Source organism: Equus przewalskii, chromosome 5 (genome assembly GCF_037783145.1).
Source record: "Equus przewalskii isolate Varuska chromosome 5, EquPr2, whole genome shotgun sequence".
Classification (NCBI taxonomy): domain Eukaryota; kingdom Metazoa; phylum Chordata; class Mammalia; order Perissodactyla; family Equidae; genus Equus; species Equus przewalskii.
This window is the reverse complement of record NC_091835.1, coordinates 75,129,427-75,154,515: the sequence shown is the minus strand read 5'-3', so window position 1 is coordinate 75,154,515 and position 25,089 is coordinate 75,129,427. Positions and strand designations below refer to the sequence as shown.

Here is a 25,089-nt window from a genome sequence, read left to right as displayed (position 1 = left end):
GAGACAGATTCCAGAGATACGTAGGTGGTCAAATGGGGGTTTGGTGACAACTTATTTAAGAAACTGCCAGTCTTGCTTTGCTTTTAACGTTATATTGTCAGCCTGGATAATTTTCATTGTGTATGTGAAGAACCTATCCAGAACTCTAGCCTAAATTTCTTAGATTCAAATCCAATGACCTTCCCTTCCATACTCTATTTTGCATCCCATTCTGATGGCTGGATCTTATCGTGATCACAAGTTCAGGAGAGTGAAATGTAAAGCTTCTGCTATGACTAATAGTCCCCATAAGGAGTATACCTGTCCCTGAATCCTTGTTCTTTCTCTGTTCTCACAACTACTCTTGTAGCTCTAGTTCTTTCCCTTTTTTTTTTTTTTTTTTTTTTGGTGAGGGAGACTGGCCTTGAGCTAACATCTGTTGCCAGTCTTCCTGTATTTTGTGTGTGGGACTCTGCTACAGCATGGCTTGATGAGCGGTTTGTAGGTCCACACTCAGGATATGAACCTGCAAACCCCAGCCACCGAAGTGGAGCATGTGAACTTAACCACTATGCTACTGGGCTGGCCCCTCTTTCCCTATTTCTATAGCCCTGTGGCCCATTTTGAACCTGGTGGTTCTCAAACTGTCAAAATCGTGCGGCGCTCTGATAATGTGGATTCCTAGGTCCCAGCCCTGAGCTAGGCTTTAGTAAGTTTCATGTGAGGCCCAGGAGTTCGCAATTTAAGTGACACTTGAGATCAGTGATTTCTAAAATGTGGTCCCTAGACTAGCAGCATCAGTCTCACCTAGGAACTTGTTAGAAATATAAATTCTGGGCCCCCAGACAGACTAGTGAATCAGACACTTGAGAGTAGAGTCCAGTGATCTGTTTTAAGCCCTCTAGGTGATTCTGATGTGTGCCAAAGTTTGACAACCACTGTTCTAGATCTAAACTGCAGATTATGAGTCAGTTGGTTCTGCTGTGGTATCAGCCCCGTCCACTGTGACTTTGTGATGAAGGAAATGTTCTGTATCTCCATTGTCTGACACAGCAGCTACCAACCAAATAGAGCTGTTGAAGATATGAAATGGGGCTAATGCCACTGAGAAACTGGATTTCTTTTTAATTTTACTAAATTTAAGTAACCCCATATGGCTGGTGATTACCAAAGTGAATAGTGCAGATTTAGACAATTCTGATGCAGGTGGATCCTGACCTACTCACTGAAAAAAACTATTCATTAATCAAATTCTTAGCTAATAGTAGGGGGAAGTCCTTCCAAGCATAACAAAATCTAGAAGCTACAAGGGAAAAGTTAACAAATCTGACATTAAAAATTACTTAGGTCAAAAGATGCCATTAAGGGGGCCAGCCCAGTGGTGTAGTGATTAAGTTCGCACGTTCTTCAGTGGCCCGGGGTTCACGGGTTTGGATCCTGGGTGCAGACCTACACACCACTTATCAAGCCATCCTGAGTGGCCTCCCACATACAAAATGAAGATTGGCACAGATGTTAGCTCAGCAACAATCTTCCTCAAGCAAAAAAAGAGGAATATTGGCAACCAATGTTAGCTCAGGTCAATCTTTCTCACCAAAATATAAAAGAAGATCTCATTAGGTTAAGAGACAAGTGATGTACTAGAAGAAAGTTTTTACAAGAAGCATTTGAAGAGTACTTAATCATTATAAGCAATAGGAAGAAAAATAGGCAAAAGATAGGAAGAGGTAATTCACTGAACAAATATAAATGGCCAATAAATATGAAAGTATTCCATTTTAGTAGAAATTAGGGAAATGCAAATTCAATCAATGAAATAATTTCATTCATTTAACAGCCACATTTTAAAAAGTTTTGACAAGGACTCTGGGAACCTGATAAATTAGCAAGATGGTTTTAGGAGGCCATTTGGCAAAAACTCATTTAAATGAACAATTTTAAGCCAACATTTTATTTCTAGAAATGTATGTTAAAGAAATACTAGATGGTATACTCAATGATCTTGGGTACAAGGTTTTCTCTTCATTCAGTGTTGCATGTAATAGCCATTTGAAACAATCCCAGTGATCATTACTGGAATAAAATAAGATTACACACTTATGGCATACGGTGCAGTCTTAATAAAGTAAACTTAAATGTACTGACACAGAAAGTTCTCTAAAACATAAAGATCAGAAAACTTAACTTTTCTGTAGTGTGCTTCCACTGAGGTTTTTAAAAACAGGAATGTGTATTTTATATGTATATGAAGTGGACAGAAAGTGAATGGGGTATATGCAAAATGTTTTTTAGTGGTTATTTCTGGAAAAGGGAGTGAGATTTTAGGGGTAGTGGTGGAAAGATTTATTCAAATCCTGTATACCTAGAATATGTTCATGTATTGTGTGGGGGGGAAAAAACCCAAAACACCAGAGTTGTGGTCTGACAAAAGAATATTGGATTTCTGAGGTTGAACAATCTTCAGGATGATAGAAGTTGGGAATGACTGGGGAGCAGGATGCTTAAATGTGAATGTGAGGGGCAGGTCCCGTAGCCGAGTGGTTAAGTTCATGAGCTCCACTGCAGCAGCCCAGGGTTTCATCAGTTCGGATCCTGGGTGCCGACATGGCACCGCTCGTCAGGCTATGTTGAGGTGGCGTCCCACATGTCACAACTAGAAGGACCTGCAACTAAGATATACAACTATGTACCAGGGGGGATTTGGGGAGATAAAGCAGGAAAAAAAAAAGATTGGCAAAGGTTATTAGCTCAGGTGCCAATCTTTAAAAAAAAAATGAATGTGAAACTATAGTCATGTGTCACTTAACTACAGGGACATGTTGTGAGAAATGTGTCGTTAGGTGATTTTGTTATGCGAACATCATAGAGTGTACTTACACAAACCTAGATGGCATAGCCTACTACACACTTAGGCTATGGGGTACTAACCATGGTATACGCAGTCTATTGTTGACTGAAACATTGTTGTGCAGTGCATGACTGTAATTGGAATAAAAGAGATTAAAAAACTCTGAAGCTAGAGTATTGAATGGATCATTTTCATGAAATTTGAAATCACCCAAGATGATTGTCAAGAAATGTAGAGACGAGACATTCTACCAATTACAAAGTACTGGAAGAATGTGGGGCATGACCACTGTGGATGGCAGTAAAATGAGTTGGTGGAAAATGCAATTTTCACCTTAACATAAAATTGATAAGGTTTTCAGTCCTAAATTATGGGATCAGTCATTTGGAATTAACTTCAGGTAAGAAACCAGGTTAGGTCTTTGTGGTTCCTCTTGTTCCATGAAAAGTAAATTGTGTTTTGCGTGAAATATTAGCTGGGCTATCATCTGGGAATCATCAAATATGAAGTAGGGGGCTGGCCTGGTGGTGTAGTGGTTAAGTTCACGTGCTCTGCTTCAGCAGCCCGGGTATGCTGGTTCAGATCCTGTGCACGGACATGCACACCTCTTATCAAGCCATGCTGTGGCAGCATCCCACATAAAAAATAGAGGAAGATTGGCACAGATGTTAGCTCAGGGACAATCTTTCTCACCAAAAAAAGAAATATGAAGTAGGACCAAAACATGTCAGAATTCTAAAATAGATGACATTATTTGTTCAGAAAGACTGTTAAGGCCTATGTCAACCCAAGCTAATCAAGTTTATTTACTTTTATTTTAGACAGTATTATAAATTTAGCAGGTTTATCTGATTTCAGAAGAGGAGGACAGGAAGTTGCTGAGGGCAAACATTGACGGCAAAGGAATTATAAAGATAAAAAGTTCACAAACTTAGCATAAGGGAGAAATAGCTCTACACATCCAACTCAGTAACGCTGAAAGCATTTAGCATTGCAATGTGATACAAAAATTTGCTTAATGATAACCCAAATGTCCAAGAAAAAGTTAAATTACTTGATACCCTAATCTGCTGAGAGGATAAAAATGTATGATACATTTCAAAAAGTGATGAGCTTCAGTTACCTGAAAATTTATGTGACAATCTTTACTTTGACACTTGGATTAAATGAAGTGTCAGTTTAAATGTGTTTGATCATTAATAAAATTTTGTCCAAGACCAAAATTGGTGATACAAAACCAAAGGATCTTAACACTAATTCAACAGTAAGTAAAAGTACCAAAACACAGTGGTAACTGTGTCAGGCATTGTTGTAAATGCCTCTTTCGTGTATTAATCTACTTCTTAAAACAACCCTGTGAGATTATCCCCATTTTGTTATTACCTCTTTTATAGTTGAAGAAAATAATGTACAGAGGTTTTAAGTAACTTGACCAATGATATCTAGTAAATGGCAAAAACAAGATTTTAACCCAGTCTGACCCGAGTGGCAATACTGTTAAGGAGTATCCTAGCATATCTATGGAAACTTAACCTCTAGGGAGGCAAGTGAAATACATAGGTCCCTATTAACTGGGATGCTGCCCAGTGTAACAGAAAGAGCACAGATTGCAAATCAAAAATGTATATCGTGTGTTATGATGCAACCCATTGAAATTACCTTGACCCCACTTCACCATAGAATGAATTCCTAGTTGCCAAATCCAATTGGTTCTTTGCAGCCCTCATTTTACACGATGTTTATGTGATTGATACTGTACTATTGACCACTTTGTCCTTAACATTCTCTTTCCTTGATTCTTAACACTGTTCTTTGGTCCTCTTATTTCTCTGCTGCTTCCTTTACTGGTTCATTTTTCTCTGTCTGCTTGAGACAACATTGCTGTTTTCTTGGTCCTTTCCCTCCTCCTAGGCAAGATTACCCATAGGCACTTCAAATTTAAGATTTTCTTCTGTTGCTTGTTTTCTCCTTTAAATCCTTTGATAGCTCCACACTGCCAAAAGCAGGAAACTTTTTCCTGATCATGCAGACAAATGAGAACTAATGTAGGCTGGTGGGAGAAAGTCTGGGGAGGTAGCTCCATGATGAATTACTCCACATAGCCATGTTTGTTCTAATAGATTAGGGGCCTCCCTTATCCTGCCCCCCAAGGACTTTGAATAAAATTAATACTACAGAAAAGGATGCCCTGTTCCATGATTTTCCATACTCAAAGAGCACTTTCACACACCTACATCTGCCCAGCCTCCACCGCCATCCAAAGCTGGAGACCGGGCCCCTGCTTCTCTCTCTATACTCATCTCTTTACTGTCCTCTCTTTTTTCCCTTCCTCACTTCCAACTTTCCTCACCTGTAGTTCCACAAAAGGGACATGCTGTTTCAGGTAAAGCTGTGCTAGGAATAGTCTCCTTTTCCGCTTTACCCTAAGAATTTCTACTCATGTTTCACAACGGATCTGTCAGCCTCCTCCACTTTGAGGCAATTTCCCTACACCTCCAGGTGACCCAAATTTATCCCCTCCTCCTGCATGCACCCACTTACCCTATACTAACCAGGAGCCATCACACTTTATTGCATAGTTTGCTCATCTGTCTTTAAAAGGGAAGTCCTAAATCTTATTTATCTTTGTCTTCTCAATGCCTAGCACACATCTGTTAAATGACTGGTTACGTTAGTTATTTTCACCGTACAGCTTTAAGTGATAGACATTCTGTCCGGATTGCTGACCTGCTGAGCTGCCTGCAAGTTTCCAATCTCACTGCTGCGGAAGAAAAACCGTGTTTTGACTCTAGAGAAGGTTCCTGACTTCGCCAAGGTCACTATCGGTGGCGCTTCACGACACTACCACTTTCCTAACCCCCCCACCCCCACCCCCACCCCCACCCCCCGCCGCGACTGTCACCCAGCTCAAGGTCCTACCTAAGGAGAAAGCCCAAGGACAGCCAAAGACAGCCCACGTGCTTCCCGACAGGAACTCAGCCCCTTTCCTAAACGTAGTTCCGCCAAGTATTGCCTCCAACTGACATCCCTGTTATCCAATTATGTTTCGAGGCTCTGAGGGTTGCACCTAGCCCGACAATGTCCAATAAAATAGGAATTCAGATTAGCACCAATTTTGGCCAATGGTTGAGGAGATGAGAGATTGTCAGCCTATAGGAGCAGCGTTGAGAGTGATGGGCAGCAAATTCATCCAATGGACGTGCCTACTGCAGAGCAGGCCTCCTCCCAACTGCAGGCGAGTTGGCGCCGGGACCGCTGCGGGGCTCAGTCTCCACCCGGACTCCGCCATGTTGGGGCTTGTGGGTCGTGTGGCCGCTGCCTCGGCCTCCGGGGCCTTGCGGGGACTCAGCTCGTCCGCGCCGCTGCCCCAAGCTCAGCTCTTACTGAGGGCCGCCCCGGCAGCGCTGCAGCCTGGTAAGTGCCTTCCTCTAGGAGCTGGGTTCGTTTCTGCAGCCCCATGACCTTGAGTCGGGGGCCGATTGTCGCTCGGGCCTAAGGGATCTGTGGTGCTAGAGGGACGCCAGGGCCAGTGCCCTGCTTTCTGATGGGAGGAGGACAAGAACGGATCGCCCTTGGGAGCTTTCTTCGATCTAATTCCATCTCATTTTGGAAAAGGGGCGCTGTGTGACGGATAAGTGTGGGCAGGTGCATTGACCTTCCGGTAGAATGAGGGCACCGAGCTCTCTAACGATGGGGTTTTGTGCATGAGGATGGGAAGATTGTGCAGGCGCTTTCTCGGTTCCTGCGAGGCCCTCCCTCTGGACACGCCTTCCGAGCAAGCGGAAGGAGGCCGGGCCTGGGCCAAAGTCACCAGTCCTTGTGGGTCAAGTCGGGGGCTTCCGATGACCTTTCACCGTCCTGACCCCAGCTCCTTCCCATATGTTTTTTGTCTGTTAGCCAGAGACTATGCTGCCCAAACATCTCCTGCGCCGAAGGCAGGTGCCGCCACCGGGCGCATCGTGGCGGTCATCGGTGCGGTGGTGGACGTCCAATTTGATGAGGGACTGCCACCCATCCTAAATGCTTTGGAAGTGCAAGGCAGGGAGACCAGGCTGGTTTTGGAGGTGGCCCAGCATTTGGGTAAGTAGAATCTGTTAGGAATAGTAAAGAGCTTGTTTAGCCCAAATATCCCAAAAACCAGGCTGTCTTCCTTCTATGATGATTTCATCAAAATGACTTTCGTTCTTCTGAGTTTGCTGAAGCCACGTTTAGGTACTGAGAAGGAGTCTTGGTTGACTTAGGCCTTTCATGCCAGCTACTTTCATTAAATATGGTGAAGCCAACTTGTTCTTATGGATGACCCTGCAATACCTTTATCTGACAGGTGAGAGCACAGTAAGAACCATTGCCATGGATGGTACAGAAGGCTTGGTTAGAGGCCAGAAAGTCCTGGATTCTGGTGCACCAATCAAAATTCCTGTTGGCCCTGAGACCTTGGGCAGGATCATGAATGTCATTGGAGAACCTATTGATGAGAGAGGTCCCATCAAAACCAAACAGTGAGTATCCCTCTTGCTGCATCCACACACAAAGAAACGTTTTTCTTGCAGTTTTATACATTAAGGTGATACCTTCTAGTATAGTAGATTTTTCCTGCAGAGAATACTTAAAATAGTGATATATTCGATTATTAAAACCACACAATCCAGTTTCTTCTGAAGAAAATGAAGGATGCAGAAATTCTGATTGTAAAAACTGCTACTTAGGACCTAAGTTGATTATTTAAGTGAGCTTTAATACCAGTGGCTTAGGTTGTGGGGTTTCCAGAACTTAGAGTTTCTTGTATTTCCTGTTGGTGTGTGGAGAGGTGCTATTAGATTAGGGTTCAGTAAAAGGGAAATCTTTATGATAGTTAAAGTTGTTGGGAAATGGGATTATTGCTTCCTGAGATAATGAAATCCCCTTCATTGTAGAACATTGGGGAAGATGCCAGATGACAATTTGTCTAGAATGTTATATAAGAGGAGGTGAGGCTATGAGTAAAGGGTTAGACTTGAGAATTGAGAGGAACCTTTCAACATGATGGAGAGACACCAATCTTTTCTGCCTTTACAGATTTGCTGCTATTCATGCTGAGGCTCCTGAGTTCATGGAGATGAGCGTTGAGCAGGAAATTCTGGTCACTGGTATCAAGGTTGTGGATCTGCTGGCTCCCTATGCCAAAGGTGGCAAAATTGGTATGTTAGTGGTGGGTACATATTTTCCAAACCTAATGTGGGAAGAAAAACTCCTACTATGTTATGAGTGGGTCCCGAGATCTGTCCCTCGCTGATGAGTAGCTTCTGACTTTCGTTCTTCTGAGTTTGCTGAAGCCAGATGCCATTCCTGAGAAGGAAAAAGATGGAAAGAAAATTTGTTTTGAAGTTTGCTTATTTGGGAACACAGAACACAGAAAGAATATTCTTTCTTTTCATCCTCTCCCAGGGCTCTTTGGTGGTGCTGGAGTCGGCAAGACGGTACTGATCATGGAGTTAATCAACAATGTCGCCAAAGCCCATGGTGGTTACTCTGTGTTTGCTGGTGTGGGTGAGAGGACTCGTGAGGGCAATGACTTATACCATGAAATGATTGAGTCTGGTGTTATCAACTTAAAAGATGCTACCTCCAAGGTGAGCCCTGAGCTGGTGTCCGCAAAGTCGTTACATTAGGAAACTTGGAGTTGAGTGCATTGCTGGCTGAAGCCATGTTTTGTATTTTAGTTTTAGTGTTCCAGGACCTACAAAGGAAATTTCTGTCAGTGTTTTTCTCCCAAATTCTAATACACTGATGCACATTTTCTTTTCTCCTTGACATTAGATTACATTTCCAGGCTGTTTCTGGTAGATAGTCCCATCATTTGAGGCTGATTTTGGAGGGAGTTGGAGGTGGTTCATATGTCTCAGATAACCCTATTTTATGCCTGCCCCTTACTTACAGTTTATTTACTTCCTACTACAGGAATTTTGGCTCAGTAATACAAGAACTGTCTTTTGTGTTGTTTTGAACTGCATCTCTAAAAGGGAATAGAAATTTGCGAACAAAAAGCATTGATACCTTCTGAGAAGGAGGATTTTTGGGGTAGTTTCCCTTGATTTGGAGACCTTGGGTATATGGCTTCCATACTTCTCTGCCAGGTTCTCTACTTATGTATGATTACTGCAGGTAGCGCTGGTGTATGGTCAAATGAATGAACCACCTGGTGCTCGTGCCCGGGTAGCTCTGACTGGACTGACTGTGGCTGAATACTTCAGAGACCAAGAAGGTCAAGATGTACTTTTGTTTATCGATAATATCTTTCGCTTCACCCAGGCTGGCTCAGAGGTAAGAGAGGCTTGAGAGGACCGGGTTCATTTGACCTTTCTATGGAATGATGCAGGTGAGGCTAAAGATGTAGAGACTAAGACCTTTGTTTTTACTCTTTTTTTTTTTTTTTTTTTTTTTTTAGGTATCTGCTTTATTAGGCAGAATCCCTTCTGCTGTGGGCTATCAGCCTACCCTGGCCACTGACATGGGTACCATGCAGGAAAGAATCACCACAACCAAGAAGGGATCTATCACCTCTGTACAGGTAAGAACAATTAAATGAATGAAAGTCTCATTTGCATAAAGGCATGTACAGAGACGTATGAAACCTCGTTACTTATGCCTCAAAAGGCTTTTAACCCGGTTCGTGAGCTCCCTTACGTAATGTGTAAAATTGTGTGTGTGCATGTTAAAAACTCTAAAAGATTAAGAAACACTCATCTAAAGTAATTGAAGGTATACATGCAAATATAGATCACAAAAGTAGTGGTTTCCAGTTGCGGAGGAGTCTGAAGATGGAAACTGAGCATTAAATATATACTGCACTAATGTACTACAAACTTTCAAATGTATATAGATGGTATGTATAGTAGAATTATCTGAAAATGTGTCTGCATTAGAGTAACTTTCATGATTCATTTTCCTAGTGAACTGTTGTAGTGGTGCAAGGTTTTTTTGCTTTTGTTTTTTAACTCTAAAAGTGGGTATCACTAAGAGTTAAAATGTAGGATGAAGAACAAAAGGAATGACAATGGAAATTGTTTTGTCACAGCTTGGAGGGACCAGATAATCCCTAAGCTCTCAGCAGCTGTTAGGGGTAAGAAGGCTCTTTTGGGGTGGACAGAATGCTAAGAAGATGAAGTGAGATGAAAAGTCAGCAAAGGGGATGGCTTAAGTGGAATACTTGGCTTCCTGCTGCTCCTCATGGGTTCTTGACTCACTTTAGGCTATCTATGTACCTGCTGATGACTTGACTGACCCTGCCCCTGCCACTACCTTTGCCCATTTGGATGCCACCACTGTCCTGTCCCGTGCTATTGCCGAGCTGGGCATCTATCCAGCTGTGGATCCTCTAGACTCCACCTCTCGCATCATGGATCCCAACATTGTTGGTACAGAGCATTATGAGGTTGCCCGTGGGGTGCAAAAGATCCTACAGGTGAGTATTTCAGGTGAGGTTGGTGGTCATAAAGTCATACAGAGAGAATTGGGGATTATATTAGTACCAGAACTTGTGGTGATTGTGTCATTTGTTTTGGAGCAAAGAAAGATGAGATCAGGAGTTTTTAGTGAGTGTTAATGAGGTCTCTTAACAGCACCAGACTAAGAATAAGGAGAAAAAGACACTGATCATAGCTGAGGGCCCTCATGACCCCAAGTGTGTAACTTCCCCCTCCGCTAATTTACGAAGTGAGGCAAGATACTAAAATGCTTTGTACAAAGCTTAGTGTGAATGTAAGGTGGTATTAACCCTTAGGTTTTTGTCCAAATTTAAGGAATGTGAATATTTACTTGGGCTTCTCTTGTCTTGTCTTCTCATAGGACTACAAATCCCTCCAGGACATCATTGCCATCTTGGGTATGGATGAACTTTCTGAGGAAGATAAGTTGACTGTGTCTCGTGCACGGAAAATACAGCGTTTCTTGTCTCAGCCATTCCAGGTTGCTGAGGTGTTCACAGGCCATTTGGGGAAGTTGGTACCCCTGAAAGAGACCATCAAAGGATTCCAGCAGATTTTGGCAGGTGAGATTTTGGGTATAAAGCTGAACCAAAAATGAGAGAAGCTGAAATCTCTTGAATGCTCGCTGTGCTCTGTTCCCATTCCAGCAACCATCAAGCAGTTATAGGTAGACTGTGCCTAGTTATATAATTTTTTAAATAATAAAATAAGCTATTTCTTTTTCTTTTTTTTTTGAGGAAGATTAGCCCTGAGCTAACACTTGCTGCCAATCCTCGTCTTTTTGCTGAGGAAGGCTGGCCCTGAGCTAACATCCGTGTCCATCTTCCTCTACTTTATATGTGGGGCACCTGCCACAGCATGGTTTGCCAAGCAGTGCCATATCCGCACACGGGATCCGAACCGGCGAACCCCGGGCCGCCAAAGCGGAACGTGCGCACTTAACCACCACGCCATCGGGCGGCCCTAAAATAAGCTGTTTCTCATCAATTTTCTTTGGAAATACTCTATATTTACTGCTCAGAGTGAGGCTTGTATTATTACTGGATTCTTAAGTCATCCAGCACTTACTGAGCGCCTTCAGTGCAAGCTAGTCCTCTAAGTGAATTGCAGCATCCTTGTAAGGAAGACGATTAGTATCTTGTTATACAAATTTGGAAACTTGGAGCACTGAAAAGTTTAAAATAACGGGTCCCAATATCACACAGCAAAGTAGAGGGCAAGAATTTGAACCTAGGCTGTGTGGCTCCAGACCATTTGTTGTTAATCCATACTGTATCATGTTTTCTAAGTTGGATTTGTGAGGGAAGTTTGTTAAGAAAAGATTTCTTAGATGACATGAATTCATCACATTCTGACTGGTGGCCTCAAGTGTGAGTTACGTACACACTGCAGAAAGTTGATGTCCCTCCGCTTCTCACCAGTTGGGTTTTTTCCCCATATAGGTGACTATGACCATCTCCCAGAACAGGCCTTCTATATGGTGGGACCCATTGAAGAAGCTGTGGCAAAAGCTGATAAGCTGGCTGAAGAGCATTCGTGAGCAGGTCCTTTCGGCAAACTAGGCATTCGTCCTCCGTGCTGTCCCTCTCCTTGCCCCTACCCCAAAAATCTCAGTTTTCTCTGTAGGCCACATGAGAGCCTTGACTGAAGACATTGTGTTCTATCTGAAAAGAGTATTTAAGGTTTCCAATAAAATGTACATCCCTCCGAATCTGTCTATTTTTCTTGGTCCTGACAACACAGCCAAGCCAAGTTTTTAATAATTGAGTGGCCAAAAGAAGCAGTAGCACAAAGTAGGCCGTCTGTGTTTGAAATGGGGTCGTCAAAAAGGAAAAGCCATGGTCTTGGATTGATGGACAACTGCGGGTCTTGTGAGGGGCTTCCTGTGGAAGATGTGATCTTAATAGCAGGACCTCAGCTTTGGCCCTTTGATGTCACTTGTTGAAAGCAAATTGATTGTTTTCCCTCTTAAATAGTTTATATATCACATTCCTACTTGGTTAAAAAGCAAAGGGATTTTTTTACAAGTGTATTGGGAAAAAGGGGTTGGGTAGGAAAATAACTGCTATTGTAAGACAAAGCAGGGGTTAATCAGTGAATTAAATGAATTAAATTTTTAGGAAATGATGCATATTCTAAAGGATTAATACTGATCTGTGCAAAAATGGAGTCAAAAGGGCCCCCCATCTTACCTAGGCCTTCATTTTTTCAGAAAGTGTTCCTAACTAGCGTCTCATGTATTTTGGGCAAGCCTGGACTTGTACATGATTCCTCGAGGCACTTCAGAGTATGAAATACCAGGAGGCCTGTCCTGAGCTCTAAGATCCCTTAGGAAAGTTGGGGGAAGAATCTTACAGGGGAACAGCAATTTTCACGGTTGCTGGATTTGGCCTTCTGAACTGAATAATGGAATTACGTCACTTCCCCTTCATTTTAGCCCATTAGAATGTGCAGAGTTAGAAAATACTCAAAAGTACACCCACCATTTCAGTTTGAAACAAGTGCCTGTTTGAGTACAAGGTCGCTTTTGGTAACCCTGAAAGCATTCTCTGGGCCTAGACCCATCTCCTACTGCCCTCTGGTGGTAGGACTGGAGACTGCAAGAACTCTGATCTCACCATTTTGAAATCCATGAAGGCCATTTGCTGGGATGTGGTTCTTAGCTAATGACTGTTTACAAACCAGCTGGGGCTTTTGTCCTGAGGAGGAGCCTCATCTATAAGCCCCACCCCCGAGGCATTCAAGTAGGGTAGAAGCAGGGCGCGACAAACTGAAATCCCAATTCAGAGGCCCCTGGGGCTGAAGGTTGGGGAGGGGCCTTGGGAGAGGCGCCAGGGGTGGAGTAGGGGCCTCTAAGTTTCCTCCCATCTGCCTACGACGTCCTTGGCACCAGTCTTTCCTGGGTCATGATCTGGACGGAAGGTGGAGCCCCTGAGCCGCCTGTGCCCGGTAGTTTGCTTCCAGAAAAGCCTGAATTTGGGAATGCTGAGTTCTGGGGGTGGGGGCATTTCCTCTAGGTCCCGACTCTCGAGTGCCTAAGAAGCTGGTGCAGAGCCCCAGGGTGTGGGTCAGCCCTTTCCGCTTTGTTTCCCAGGTTGCTCAGACGCCGACCTGGGAACTGTGATCCTAAAGGTCGTTTGTATCCCTCCTCCCTCCCTCCCACACGTTCCTGTCTCTCAGCATTCATCCAGAACCCTCTCCCTCTCACGAGCTGCAACTATTTATTTCCTTCCCCCTTTACCACTCTGTTCTATCACGCCACTGGAGTGTCAACACAGATCTAACCTTCCTCCATATTTCTCCTGGTTCTGCCCTGTCCTCGCCTCCTCCTCCCTCTCCACCCAGAGAAAGCCCCGCCCTTCCCTCCTCCCTCCCCACCCCAGTCTGTCACACAGGGACATCACCCTACAGCAGTTCAGGCTGTGGTTCGCAGGAAGCATACATTGGCTTTTTGATTCGTGCTAGTTCCCAGCTCACAGTTTGGGAGGATCTAACACCAGCCTTTACGTGAAGGGGGAACCAAGGACAGTGAGGAGCTGGGTGGTCCCAGCCTTGGAGCCCTGCCAGCCTGACATGGGTAAGTATGAGGACCAGCCCCCGGGGAAGGCCTGGGGGATGCCTGCCTCCCTCCCTCCCTGGCTGACTCAGCAGGGGTGGGGCCTAACCTTTGCTCTTTTGGGGGGTGAAGGAGGGGAAACGGGGTTACAGGGGCTCAGCTGGTGAAGCTGTCGATCAAGAGATCGTGAGCATTGGCAAGCCCCAGCTCCAAGGAAGAGTCTGAGACTCTGCACCTTAGGTCGGGACTCTCCCTACCTCACACCCCCACCCCAGCCACCAGCCCCTGCTCCTCCCCATTTAAGCTGCTGGGATTCAAGTCATATTTTACAGTATTCACTGCTGGCCTCCTCCCAAAAAGTAAAGCCCACTTTTGGTCGTGTTGGAGGGTTTTAAGGTGCTTCTTCTCCCCCTATTTTCCTCCTAGGCCTTTTAAGTCCCTGTCTTGTCTCCTCCCCCACCCTGACCCACCACCAGGTGGGGGCTGCACCGAGCAGCTGCTTCCTGTTGCCCCAGAGGTTGCTGCAAGGGTGGTGGTGGTTGGGGGAAAACTGAATTAGAATAAAGCCGATTCTCACGGTCCCACATCAGCCTTACTAGGGCTGCTATTGGCGGCCCCCCACACTCCAGTCACTGAGAACACTGAGTGAGAGGCAGGATTGAGCTTGAAAGGCCTAGGAGGTCTTTGCCCTCGTGGCTTCCTGATTCCAGAGGCTTTTAAACTTGAGCAGTGCTGGGGGAAAGAGGCTGTGCCTTTCCGCAGCTGTAGGGATGGGGCCCTGAAGAGGTGAAACAGGGAACCTGTTCACCTAGTAGGGCCGCTGTGCGTTAACCCCAGCAGGCTCGGCCTTGAGTTCCCTCTCTGGCACCCCTACTCCTCTTTGCAGTCCTGTGACTCTCACTGCCTCCCTGGCCTTGCTTTGTGAAGAGATCTTTGCCGGTGCCCCGGGAGCGCGGGCAGAGCTCTCCCAAGTCCTCCAGTTCGGACCCACCACCATCCCCCACTTCACTGCAGAAGTTTCTGTCTCTTCTTCCTGGGATGTGTTCTCTTCCTCCATCTGGGATCCTTCCTGGTTCTGGCCCCTAGGAGACGCCACCCGCTTCCCCCTCCCCCAGCGGATTCTTCGCGACAGCCCTTACCCGAGCGCTCGTCCTTACCCCAGTAGCTCCTGCCCCTTTAAGTGCTACTCCCCCCCCCCCACCTCCACCGCCGCCGGCCCAGGGCTGGGGGAGGAGGCGCCGCCGCCGCCCGGCTCGGCCACCTGCGCCGCCGCCGCCGCCGCCGCCCGCGGCCCGGCCCTGCTCCAGGTGAGGCCCGGCACCCACGTCCGGTCCCAGAGTCCCCGTGCAGGCCGCCCCTGCCGTCCCCTGCCCCGGGATCCCCGCTGCCTGGGACTCAGGATCTGACCCTCCCCCTGCGGGAGCTGCCCTTCCTCTCTCCTCCGCGCTATCTAGTCGCCCATTTCTCCCCTGTCCTCTGCGACCGGAATCCGGAGGCTTCTCACGCCTCTCGGCCAACATCTCTCGGGTACCCTTCCTATTCTGGATCCGGGATCGCCCCCTCCCCCGCGCCTTCCTCACCAGAAAAATCTCCCGCGGTCTGGGTTTCGCCTCCTCCCCTCTGGAACCAGCGCTTTCCCACGCCATCCTAACCTCCAATCGGAGGGGGAATAACCGCCACCCCAACTCCCCTCCTTCCCCGTAGTAAGGGAGGCTAGGGGGGAGGGGGTAAGCATAGACTATAGTCGCATTTGGGCCCTGCTCCGCTTAGCCCTTCAAGTTCAACTAAGTATCATCAAACGCTTTTCTGTACCCCTCACCTCACCCCATCTCTCACGGAGTCTGGGGGTCCGACCTCGGCACCCGCCAACCAGCACAGATGAAAAAGCCCTCTTCTTGGGCCTGGGGTGAGCTAGTCCAGCCTAGGATCGCTCCTACCCCAGAGTCAGGGAAATCCCGGAGCGGGGTGCACTCAGAATCTTGTGATTCTGGGCGTAAGGCGCTATTTAGGGATAATGGGTGAGGGGCTGCGACTAAGTCTCTAAGGGTATTGGGGTGGTAGGGAAGGCAAGGGAAGCCCAGCCTTCTCTATTCAGATGCAAAGGGTGTCCCCACCCCTAAGGAAATTAGGGCTTTCTCCATCCTGAGACCACCGTGGAGAAGCTCTCTGGGGAGTTTGAAACAGGACTGTGCCTGAATCTGAGGGGCATATACCAACTTGGAAGAAGAGGAGGGGTTATCGTCCTTTTGATGTGTTATGAGAGAATCTAGCCTCCCCAAAATATCGAGGGGGAGCAGACTGTTTTGCACTGACGTAGAGAGGGAGGGAGGCAAGTTGGAATGGTTACAGGGTTGAGAGCCATCTCCCTAGTGGACCCTATTAACACTGTGAAACATTCAGCCAGTGAGGGCAAGGGAGGTCTTTAATAATCACCCCACTTCCATTGGGGAATTCCTTGTCCTTCAAGTCCAGCTGTGCCCCTAGCTCTGAGCCTCCTCTTCTTGTGCTCTCACTCCCCCTTGCCCCCCAAAATGAGAGGATAGAGTGTGTGAATTTGCTTCAGACTCTTCTGAGTCCTGTTCCATGGGCTGGGAGGGAGCTGGGGGGAGGAGAAGGGTGGTCAGCAGTGGTGTTTGGGGTCGAATTCCAGGAGTATCCGGAGGGGGAGAGGGAGAGGGATGCAAACGAATCCCCTTCTCTCTCCCTTTCTCTCTTTCCCCTCCCAGCCCTAGCCATCTGGCTCCAGAGTGGTAGCTGACCCCAGAGTCAGGGTGGTGCAGCAGGAACACAGGGAGGGTGGGAAAGGGGGAGCAGGTGCTCATTTCGCCCTCCCCATTCTCTTCATTACCCACCCGCTGGCCTGGCTTAAAAGAGGTTCTGATATTCCCTAGGTACCCTTCTCACAAGTTGCTGAAAAAATGACCATTTGCCCCTTCCCCTTTCTAGTAGCTTCCTAAAGGGAGATGGTGTGGGCGATTGGCCACATCTGATGGATTGAGGAATGTTTGGGGACATATGGGGTCAGTCTGCCCTCTGCCGTCTGGATGAGGGGAGAAGCACAGCTGCTGCCCGGGATGGCTTCTGGCAAGAAGTAAACACCCAGCTGTTGGGTGTATTGACACCCCACCGTCATCCTTCCTCTAACAGCAAGGAAGATCTCTGATTAGATGGAATGAGGAGGGGTCTCATTCAGGGAGGAAGATGATTGTAGTCTTTCTGCACCGGCTGGGAAGAATGGATCATGCTCCACTTTCTTTCCTAATCCCAGGTGGCCCTCTCCTCTCCAACACCCCTCTTCCCAACAGCTCCTGGCTAGGATAGTCCTAGGGGTTGCCCTGGAGACTAGGCCTGGGGCTCGGAAGGGGTGGGGGCAGTCAGTAGGGCACAGGAGTAACCGGCTCTTCCGGAGCCGAGTGGAGCCAGCGGGTGGGTGTGTGTGGGTGTGCGGTGGGGGAGAGGGGCGTGGCCACACCCGTCTGACTGGCGCAGGCTCCACCCCTGCCTCCTGTCTCCGACTCACAAGCCCTACGATTGGAGCCGGGAGGTAGGAAGGTTCTCCCTCATCTGCCCTGGAAAAGGGAAAAGAAAAAAAGGCTATCAGCTCTCTCCCCCGGCCTTTGGGAAGCCACTTCCGTGCCCTGAGCTCTCTTCCTCACTTGCGTTTTTCATTTTGGGGAAGGGGGGGCATTCCTTAGCAGAAGTTAGCTGGATTCCTGGTTTTTCCAGAAGGAAGGACCCCTCTTCCCCGTGTGGCCCCTATTTATTCAAGGACTTGAGGTCAGCAGACTGTTGAGGGTCTTTATTTTTTTTCTCCAAGGTGACCTGTAAATCTGTTATTCAGAAAGGGAAGAGAAAAGTGTTTTGATTTCTACCTGTCTACTCCTTCCCCCTGATAATCTACTTTTCTCAGGAGAGGGAGAGAAACCCTCCTAACCCTCTTAGCCTTCTCTTCCTCTGGCCCATACACTTTGAGGCTTTGCTGAAGCTTGCTTCCTTCTTAGCCTCTCTGAGTCATTTGTAGTGGGGAGTGGAGCCTCTCCCCCAAACTCAGGAAGATCCCACTCCTCTGTGGTGTAAGGAAATCCAATCTAGACTGATGGGTATTTGGCCCTGCCTTGCCCTGTCCCTACCCAGTTTTCACCCCTCCTTCCTCCCCAGACCCCCAGAAGAAAAGGTAATTGTTGACCTCCCAACCTGTCAAAGTTTCATCATCCCCACTCTGTCTGTTCCTCTTCCAGAATATTCAGCCTGAGTTTTGCACAGCTAAGGCAATTGTTTGTAGAACTTCATTGCATTGAATTGAATGGTAATTATCTTGAAGCCTGCAAAGTCTGTTGAGTTGCAAGGAAAGAAAACCTGGCTTCTAGTCCCATTTTATCCACTGTTTGACCTTGAATAAGTTGGTTGACCTTTCTGGGCCTTAGTTTAAAAAACCTTCATCTGCCAAACGAGAAGGTTGAACTAGAAATTCTCTAGATTCTAACATATGACACTGTTCCCCATCCTGGGGCGCTGCAATAGACATTTTAGATGATGGCCAAACTCTAGGCCACCGCTAGATTTTTCTCTCCTGTTTTCAGAAGGTCTCACACAGTTATATAGCCCTATCAGAAAAAGTACTGGAACTATAGGTGGACATGTGGGGATCTTATTTGCTGGTCAGTTGTCCGCACTCATCCCCTGACCCTATGACCAGGTTTAGGCTAGACTCAGGTCTTCCCCGTCTGGTCCCAGAGCCCAGAGCCAGTTTCCTCTTCCTGTGCACAGGAATCTTCTCGACCCCCAGGGCCCCGCTGATGTCGCCGGGAAAGTGGTGATCCAGGCAGGACCAGGCTGCCCCCACGGGACAGAGGTGAGTGGGCAGCAGACGCAGCAGACTCTTGCCTTTCTCCACCCCTTTACCAGGACTGAACTTCCTGACTAACCTTTCCGCTTCTATGTTTCCACTTTTCCATTACCCAGCCTGGGAAATAACTGCCCCTGAAATTATCTCCTCCCCCTCACCGACCCCCCCCCCCCCACCGCGCCCCGTTAGGGGAGTGGCACATGCCGTGGTCCTAGAAATTTGGTCGTCTTTTAAGTTAACCTTGGGACCACGGCACGCCTTTCAATTTGCTCAGCGTGAAGCAGGACTACCGCCCACACGGAGACACGGTGCAGAGGGAGCTGCCCGGTAGGCTCGGGAGATACCGCGGCGCTAGGACCCAGATCCTGGTCGGGGGAGCTGTGACGCCCGGCGCTAGGACCCGGCGGCGGAGGCCGCGGAGGGCGGCTCTCCCTCGGCCGCGGCTTCCCCGCCCCCTCCGGCTTCGGCTCCCTCCTCCCCCGCCGGCCATGTTGGCTCCGCTCGGGCCCCGCGGTTGAGCCGCGTCCCCCTCCCCCCTCCCGGACCCCAGACCCCCTCCCCCGCGGTCCCCTCCCCTCCTGGCGCCCGGAGCGCGGCCATGTGAACCGCCCGTCCCCCGGGGAGAGACAAGCCCCGAGCCGGGCTGGACGCCGCCGCCTCAGGTCTGTTGGGTCTGCGGCTGGGGGCCTAAGGGAGGGAGACCCGCTTTCCTCGGCGGCTTCCCTCGGGAACGGAGGCTCCGGAGCCGCCTGGAGCCTCGCCTGGGGCGAGAAGCTGACTCCGGCCCGTTCCCAGCCAGGCTCCGGCCCCGGGCGGGGGTCTCCCTGCCCCGGGGGCCGGGAGGAGAGGGGGCAGGCGGGGCTGCTGGAGACCCGGGATGGGGCGGCGGGGGCGGGGGGACCGTGGAGGTCTCGGCGACGGCGGCGGCGGCGGCGATGAGGAGGCGGAGAAGCTGCCTGGCTGGTGGCGAGGACTCCTGGGGGGGGACCGGGGTGGAATCCCCGGGAGGGGCTCCACCTCCTCGGGTGGGGGTGGGGATTGCCCGAGCGCCGGGGGTGGTGAAGGGGTTCCCTGGGCGCTGAGACGCTCCGTGTGTGGGGATTGGGGCGTTTGGGCAACGGTGAGTGGAGGGTAGAAGGGCTTCCAGGGGTCTCCCTCGGGGAGGGGTGGATGGGTGCACGTCCTCTTGAGCGTGGCGAGCAGGACAGGGCCTTGCTGGTGGTGCCGTGCTTGGCTTGGGGCCTCCAGTACCGGGAGAATCCTCCGTCCAGGGATGGAGGTTGATGGGGCTGATGCTGAGGCGTCCGGATTTGAGCTGGGCTTAGGGTCTGAAGGGAAGAATAAAGAGGGATCACTTTCCAAGGGGGATCCCTCACCTAAGGGGATCCCCATTTTCGTATCAGAAGAGATGATCCCGCAGCATCCCTTTCTTTCCTGATGTTCCCAGTTTTCAGGGGAAGGCAATGCCAATAGCAGTCATCCTTTGTAGGATTTATTGGAGTGAGAGATTTGCATCCTTCGGGGGGCTGTGGGGGGGATAGCTTCCACCTCCATCTGTACACAAACTGCCCCTCCCCCAAGCCTCCCGCAGGAAGTGGCCGGGAAATGGCAGCTGTGCGTTCGCTGCTGCGTCTCCTTGTTTTGAAATGTCCATTTTAATCAGATTTGGTTTCATTTTCTGAGGCCTTCTGGGCAAGCTTGGATCCTGCCAACCATGTGGTCTGAGAGTCCTTTCGTTTGACTTTCTTTTTTTTCTTGTAAACTTAATTTGTCAACTGGAAGTAGTCACTGCACTTGACTCACTGATCCCGGTCCCCCCTCCAGAGCATCTCTGTCTCCCTGTCTGGATTTTTTTTTTTTTTCCCTTGAGCTAGAGGTCATAGAGAAGCAAACTCAGTCATCCACCAGCAGGGCTACGCTTTGAGTACAAGTGGTGCAAATTCTCTCAGCATAGAGAGCTGCCGGGAAGATTTGAAATCTTTTGTGGCATGAGAGTGGCTTTTTGTGATCCTGCTTCGTATATTCTTGAGTGTGACAGGTTCTGTATTGCAGAGCAGCTGAGCAGGTGAGCTTATGATGGGAAGAAGGGTCGATTCTGAGAGGTAGAAGAATGGGAATGGGGAAGATTTAACTGTGAATGGGATTTGTGTTTTGGGGTAGGGGCTGATGTGCAGAGTAGGATGGTGGGCTTCTTCCTCACTGGTGATTCTAGCCTAAGGATAGTCCCTGTGGAAAACCTGTTAGTTGACATAGGGTGCTGGAGGGTTTATCTTCTGCAGAACCAGCTAATTAGGAGAGTTAGCTATCATATGACTTACTCTTCAGTCCATAAAAGACATCGTCTTTCTTATTACCCTTCTTGGAGAGCGCTAAGCTTTTCCTCTGTTCTTTGCAAAGTCACGTGTCCAGATTTCTCTTTCTCCCACCTCATAACTCTGGGAGATTTCTACTATGGCATGCAGTGATGGACTGTGTGTACTCTGTCTCCAGGCACTTTGTTAGACACTGGGTTTGCTTAGAGATGAGTTTGCCACAGGATTTTATATTTTGAGAGATGAGGTATTGAGATCATTTCGACTATCCTGAAAACTGTTTAATCCTGCTATTTAAATAATCTTTTCAGTATTTTCCAGTCACAAAATTCCCACTTGAATTGTAGATTCCTAGTTTAAAGGTCCAGGATAGGAACAGATAGACATATGATTATGTGACAGCAGCATCATCACTGTTAACATAACATCATTGCTCTTTTCACTGGGGCTCTTGGGGTTGATATGCTAGAAACAGTAAAAACAGGTCCAATGTCATTCTCCTTTCTCTTGCCCCTCTGCTGGACTGGTTGGTTCCTTTGAGTTGCTTTCTGATAGGGTTGATTTAACACTGATTTTAAGTTCCCCTTTCTTCAACCTTTGTTTACCTAAATTGGGACCTGACAGAATAGTATATTGATTTTCTCTGTTGGGGGTTAAAAGAGTGAAGGAGGGAGAAAGACCACTCTTTCTCCTTTGGACTCTTTAAAAGACATAGAAGTTGATTTTGAGAAAGTAGATATTGACTTCGTTTGACACATGATTGATCAGAAAGCTGAATGAAGCAAACCTTTCATGTCCTTCTTGTAAAATGGATGCATTTTTCTATCAGAGAAGTGGACTTCTTAATGTTGACTGGTCTTTATTTATTTATTTTTTTTTAGCCCCACTCTAAAGGAAAAAAATTGAGAGATAGAGAGAACTATGTGGGCTGACCTCAGAGCCAGTCAGAAATCTAGAATGCCTTGAGAGGCTCATCTTGCAGTCTTGTGGTTCTGGAATCAGGTGTTGCCAAGAGAGATAGAAAGCTTGTTAGGGTTACTGACTGTGTCTTGCTGCTGTTGACCTTTCTTATCACCTCTGAAGAGGTCTGCTGTGTTCTTTTACTGTTAAAATAGTGTGAAAGTTAGTCCAACAAGTGGTGTGATGTTTGGCCTTGTGTGAGATATGTACAGTGAGACAATAATGCCAAAGTTTTTATGTCCTAGTACGTAGAGTGAAGTATAAAACTATTGAGGTATTTCCTGGGGCATATCTTCTTGATTTGTTTCTTGGGATATGGATGTCCTCATATACCTCATAACCCAGATTAATACTTTATCATCATTGTTGCGCATAGCACAGAAGGCCCATTTTTCACCAGCTTGTTGGCCTTGCATCACTTTGAAATTTATAAAATTCTGCAAAACCACCTGTCGTTGAAGAGCTCTGGAGATTGTTCTTGGATTGGGTCTCTGGCAGTAAAAGTAGCATTGTGTTACTACGTTACTTAGTGTTTTGTGCTTCTCCTAGTTATAGAAATTAATTAAGGGGACATTTTACAGACTAAAAGGATGATGTAACCTTTCCAAAAATTCATTAAAAAACTAAACTTGAGAGTTCTTAGGAGACAGGTGGTCTCATTACTTTTGGTCTCCTGGTGTTGAACTCTCCCTACCCTGTCTCACTAAACGATTCTTAACCTGCCTGCTCAGCGCAGGATTTTTGGGGGAGAGGGACATCTTGAAGGAAAGGGTAGAGTCCTTAACTGTTAGAGCTGAAATTCTCAGAAACAGTCCGAGTTGGAAGAGGGAAAAATAACCTTGTTATAACCTCTGGAGTATGGCTTTTAGTGTCCTGCAATTTCAGAGGCATTTCCAGTCTTCTGACAGTGAAGTGACCAGGGCTGTGGCAGAAAACAGCCTGGATTGTTATGTGGTTCCTTTATTCAGTCAACAAATATTTTAAAATCTACTGTGTACCTTGAATGTTCAGTTAAATCAAGCAGAACATTTTACTAATTTAGAGCTTAAATATATTGCCTTTTTGCATTCTCACTTCTTCGCTGTTTTCAGGCCTTATTTTCTGTAGGGAACAGCTGTCTAAAATATGTGAAGATATAGGGCCTCTCTTCCCTCTAGAAATTGTTATGTCTTTGAAGAATGAAGCTGAATTGTTTGGTTCTCTGAGAATAGTAGGAGCAAAACCCACAACCATTACTGAATGAGTAACCTGGTAGTGGCAGAAAAGATAGATTTATTCATTTATTCATTCAATCTGTGGGTTCCACAAATATTCCCTGTGGTTCTTTTATGTACTTAGCACTAAATTAGGTGCTGGAGATAAAATGGTAGAACTTAATATGTTATGGTTGGGCCGGCCTGGTGGCACAGTGGTTAAGTGCGCATGTTCCACTTCGGCAGCCCGGGTTCACAGGTTCAGATCCCAGGTGTGGACATGGCACCGCTTGGCACACCGTGCTGTGGTAGGTGTCCCACATATAAAGTAGAGGCAGATGGGCACGGATGTTAGCTCAGGGCCAGTCTTCCTCAGCAAAAAGAGGAGGACTGGCAGTAGTTAACTCAGGGCTAATCTTCCTCAAAAAAAAAAATGTTACGGTTGCTGTAGAACTTGTATAGTTTAGAAGAAGTGACAGAGAACAATCATCTTTTGTTCTCCTGAGGAGCCTGGACATGGCAGTTGCCTTTGAGTAGCCCCCCTTAGTATATTCTTCCTACTTTCATCATGTTACTCCTGCCTCACTGTCCTGGCTAGGAAAGGGGGTTAAGGAAAGGACATTTTGAGAGTATGAGCCTCAGTGGGTATACGCTGCTAGTTTGGGTCAGAGTTCCAGGGGAAGATTGTTGCCAGGGCCTTCAGAATGGACTACCCTGACTATGGAAGGGGCATGTTGATTTTGTGGCTTGGCACTTGGAACTCTGTATTGGTAGAGGAAGACAGTTTAGCCAGAGAAGGGGTTTTTATTTTATTTTTTTGTTTGTTTGTTTGTTTGTTTGTTGGAGGAAGATTAGCCCTCAGCTAACTACTGCCAGTCCTCCTCTTTTTGCTGAGGAAGCCTGGCTCTGAGCTAACATCCGTGCCCATCTTCCTCTAGTTTATACGTGGGACGCCTACCACAGCATGGCTGCCAAGCAGTGCCATGTCCGCACCCGGGATCCGAACCAGCGAACCCCGGGCCGCCGAGAAGTGGAACGTGCGAACTTAACCGCTGCGCCACCGGGCCGGCCCCAGAGAAGGGGTTTTTAGATGTAAAAGTCAAAGCATCCCTGTTTGCAGCATCAGGGACTGAGAGTAGTGAAAACTTTTGGAGCTTCCCCAGAGTGTGGGGTAGGAATGGAGAGTGGGGCAGCTTTTGTATTAGAGCAGGATTTTTAACCTTGGCACCATTAATATCTTAGGCCAGATAATTCTTTGTTGTGATGGGCTGTCTTGTGTATTGGCAGGATCTTCTCAGAAGCATCCCTAGCTTCTACTTAGTAAATGCTAGTAATGCATACCTTTCGACATTAATAATGTCCCCTGAAGGCAGAATCACCCCTGGTTGGGAACCACTGTATTAGAGTATGGTAGGTGAATCCAGAAATGTGTAAAGTTGAGAAATACCCTTCATAACATTCATAATGACAGAGCTAAAATGTATTTGTATGATTTACTTATTATATAGCAAAATTGTATTTGCTGTTTAGTAAAGATAAATGTTTGAAATCTCTCCTCCTTCTTCCAAAAAAAAAAAAAATTTGAAAACCTCTCTATATGTGGGGCTTGGTATACTACCTGGGAACAATGAACCAAAGAGCTGCAGGTACTGCCAAAGTGTTCAGCTGGATGGTGGTAATGTATCTTGTCTTTCTGGGGGTAGCCTCAGAGGGTCTGTGTGTTAAGATTAGTCAGGGCACCTGCAACTATGTTGAAATCTGTAATATTTATTTCAAGATTTTGTGCTTGTCAGCCTTTTTCTGTTAAAATCATGTCACAGGTCCACAGAGGAGTAACTTTTCAACTGCAATTGAGAGAAAAGCAGCCTATTTGGCAAGCTTTACTGCTTCAAGCTTAAAGGGCAATGTCCCTTAACTCTTATAAATGAAGCA

The 25,089-nt window shown here is 47.2% G+C and overlaps 2 protein-coding genes, 1 long non-coding RNA gene and 2 other non-coding genes across 53 annotated transcripts in view; 4 read left to right on the top strand and 1 right to left on the bottom strand.

Moving 5' to 3' along the window:
• The first annotated feature begins 5,541 nt into the window (after positions 1 to 5,541).
• On the top strand, positions 5,542 to 12,001 carry ATP5F1B (ATP synthase F1 subunit beta). Its single transcript, XM_070621716.1, has 10 exons — positions 5,542 to 6,241; positions 6,725 to 6,907; positions 7,152 to 7,326; positions 7,883 to 8,004; positions 8,252 to 8,436; positions 8,969 to 9,127; positions 9,252 to 9,374; positions 10,056 to 10,268; positions 10,652 to 10,853; positions 11,733 to 12,001. Exons 1-10 carry the CDS (start codon positions 5,950 to 5,952, stop codon positions 11,828 to 11,830), a joined length of 1,752 nt encoding a protein of 583 aa, XP_070477817.1. The 5' UTR covers positions 5,542 to 5,949; the 3' UTR covers positions 11,831 to 12,001.
• Positions 6,977 to 7,051, top strand: LOC139083728 (small nucleolar RNA SNORD59). The gene has a single exon (XR_011540635.1). It is a non-coding gene; the product is annotated as a small nucleolar RNA SNORD59 (small nucleolar RNA).
• Positions 7,542 to 10,759, bottom strand: LOC139083616 (uncharacterized). The gene is made up of 2 exons (XR_011540490.1): positions 10,622 to 10,759; positions 7,542 to 8,152 (listed from the first exon to the last, which is right to left on the bottom strand). It is a non-coding gene; the product is annotated as an uncharacterized lncRNA (long non-coding RNA).
• Positions 8,091 to 8,161, top strand: LOC139083727 (small nucleolar RNA SNORD59). The gene has a single exon (XR_011540634.1). It is a non-coding gene; the product is annotated as a small nucleolar RNA SNORD59 (small nucleolar RNA).
• A 1,536-nt stretch (positions 12,002 to 13,537) lies between the features above and the next one.
• BAZ2A (bromodomain adjacent to zinc finger domain 2A) overlaps positions 13,538 to 25,089 on the top strand; it is a 33,744-nt gene continuing 22,192 nt past the window's right edge. For 9 of the 49 annotated variants that reach the window (XM_070621679.1, XM_008541351.2, XM_070621701.1 and 6 more), the window contains exon 1: positions 13,675 to 13,867. In XM_070621679.1, the coding sequence (XP_070477780.1) occupies positions 13,864 to 13,867 (4 nt within the window). In that variant the 5' untranslated portion in view covers positions 13,675 to 13,863. Of the gene's footprint in view, positions 13,868 to 15,046; positions 15,154 to 18,613; positions 18,699 to 18,966; positions 19,020 to 19,112; positions 19,355 to 25,089 lie in introns of those variants that run through there. The other 40 variants (XM_070621711.1, XM_070621710.1, XM_070621697.1 and 37 more) reach the window with 22 other exon arrangements.

What these genes read in the sequence shown, in the direction of transcription:
- ATP5F1B (XM_070621716.1), top strand. Translation starts at nt 5,950, where the DNA reads ATGGTTGAGGAGATGAGAGATTGTCAGCCTATAGGAGCAGCGTTGAGA. An exon ending in GGTCCCATCAAAACCAAACA is followed by an intron (nt 7,327 to 7,882) that starts GTGAGTATCCCT and finishes CTGCCTTTACAG; the next exon opens with ATTTGCTGCTATTCATGCTG. An exon ending in ATTCCAGCAGATTTTGGCAG is followed by an intron (nt 10,854 to 11,732) that starts GTGAGATTTTGG and finishes TTCCCCATATAG; the next exon opens with GTGACTATGACCATCTCCCA.